The sequence below is a fragment of the Ailuropoda melanoleuca genome, unplaced genomic scaffold (assembly GCF_002007445.2).
Source record: "Ailuropoda melanoleuca isolate Jingjing unplaced genomic scaffold, ASM200744v2 unplaced-scaffold70735, whole genome shotgun sequence".
Taxonomy (NCBI): Eukaryota; Metazoa; Chordata; class Mammalia; order Carnivora; family Ursidae; genus Ailuropoda; species Ailuropoda melanoleuca.
In genome coordinates, this window is record NW_023245765.1 from 1 (window position 1) to 1,968 (window position 1,968).

Consider the following 1,968-nt stretch of genomic DNA (forward strand, 5'->3'; position numbering starts at 1 on the left):
TGGTACCACATCGCCCCACATCCCCCCTTCCCCCAGGCTCACGCTCTACCCCCCCATCAGCTTATGGCACACCCCTCTCCTGTGCATCGAATCCCATTCTAAACGTAGGCAGGGCAATCAAGGCAAGCACGCCAGGCGTCACAGGCACACACATTTTATCAGGTCAGATGCATCTCGAAAGTTCCCTGGGGAACAGCTCTCAGAAGAGAGAACGCTTTGGGCTTGCTGGTCTGGTCAGGTCTTAAAATGGTTTTTCCTGTTTCATGTACAACCTCCTACCTGCCTTTGGCAATCCCCCCTGGCTTTCCCCTGCAGCTTTGTGACGACCACCTTCGTGGTGGAGGCCATGGCGGCAGCCAACGCTCAGCTCCGCTGGAAGAGGATGGAAAACCACCAGGTGTGTGTGTTGCCCTTGTCTCCGGGTGGTGCCTGGGTCCAGTCGTGTGCCGTGAGAGGCGGCCCTCGGGGGCCAGTTCTTTCCCTCCTGATGCCTGGCGGGCTTATGTCCAAGCACTACTCCGAGACCCTTGTCCCAGAGCTGAGGCTTGACAGCCGCATAAGCTTAGCGAACAGATGCAGCGTCTGCTCTCTGAACGTCATGTCATGGGTCCCTTAAACCCTTACCGTGAGCTCACTCATCATCCTGAACCCCGGAACTGTGCTAGCTCGGATCTGACATCTGAGTGTCCGCACCTAATGCGGCAGCCTGGAGGTGCTGAGGGGTGCCCCTAATCAGACACCTTCTGGAAAGAAAGAACAAAGGAAATGGGTTCTTCAATTTTGCGTGGGTTTCCTGTAGCATTATGTGTGCCCCTCCCCCTTTTCCCTTATTTGTTCCCCCTCCCCACACCGCCCCTCCTAGGAGGAGGAAGATGATGACTCCTCCACGGCCTCCGACAGTGATGTCCTTGTCCCGGACAACTATGAGCGGGCAGAGAAACGGCCCATCCTGTCAGTGCGTAAGTCTTGGGGTTCCAGGCTGGTTGGCACCTCCCTCTGGTCCACAGGGTTCCCTTTATTTATAGAGAGGACGGGGAGTCTCTACACAGACCCTCTGGCCAGAGCATGAGCCTGGGGTCCGGGCTTCACCCTGCTGACTCCCCCACTTGCTAATGTTTGCAGCTCGGGCAGGTTACTTACTTCAGTGCCCGGGGCACACTGGAAGCTCGAATACATGTGGGGTGTCTGACTTCGTCCTCCTGTCCCACCATGCACGCGTGCCTGACCAGTCCCATCCCCGGTCCATCCGAGCAAGCCAGGGCCAGGTGTCCCAGCTCCCCACTGCCCCCCCAATCCATAGCGAGCATCCCTGGGATCCCTTTCTGTAGACTGTTTTAAAATATTTCAAGCGGGAAACAGAAGTTTTCACAAGAATTTGAACTGCTTTAGGATTTCCTTACTCTGGAGAATTTGGGGAGCTCAGCAGCCCCTCTAGGAGCTTTTCTGAATGAAAACCGCTTCCTCTTCCTTGTCTGTCTGGCTCCACAGAGAGACGTGGATCTCTGAACCTTTTTGAAATCACAGATCGGGTGGAAATGGGACAGATGGCCTCCATGTTCTTCAATAAAGGTATAAGTTCTTTCTCAAGGTGAGGCGAGGGCAAAGGGGGGTAGTTTCCGAGAGACCTTGACGGCTGGAGATGGGGCAGGTGGTGCAGAGGAGCGGACCGTCGGTGGCTCCCAGCGCATTTGAGCAGCCACCTTGCCGAGAGGCCTGAACCGCTGCCGTTGTTTTCCTGGATCCCTCCCCGTTCAGCGCTAGGAAGGGAGAAGCAGCTGCTTGGCTCCTCCTGCTTGTAGAGGTCAGGAATCCTGAGCAGCTTTCCAAGGAAGGAAGCCGATGGAGCCGGCTCGTAGTTTTATGCCTCTTGCTTGATTACTTCTGACTTGTCTCTCTGTTCTTCTGGACTGTTCAGTCTAGGACAGCACAGGGCAGATACCTAGGACAGTGGTAGGGCACACCGTGCAC

The 1,968-nt window shown here is 55.8% G+C and overlaps 1 protein-coding gene across 1 annotated transcript; it reads left to right on the forward strand.

The window, feature by feature from the left end:
- The first annotated feature begins 84 nt into the window (after nt 1–84).
- Nucleotides 85–1,953, forward strand: LOC100465077 (transmembrane protein 104). Its single transcript, XM_034652996.1, has 3 exons — nt 85–397; nt 863–959; nt 1,489–1,953. Exons 1-3 carry the CDS (start codon nt 347–349, stop codon nt 1,590–1,592), a joined length of 252 nt encoding a protein of 83 aa, XP_034508887.1. The 5' UTR covers nt 85–346; the 3' UTR covers nt 1,593–1,953.
- Nucleotides 1,954–1,968: the final 15 nt, after the last annotated feature.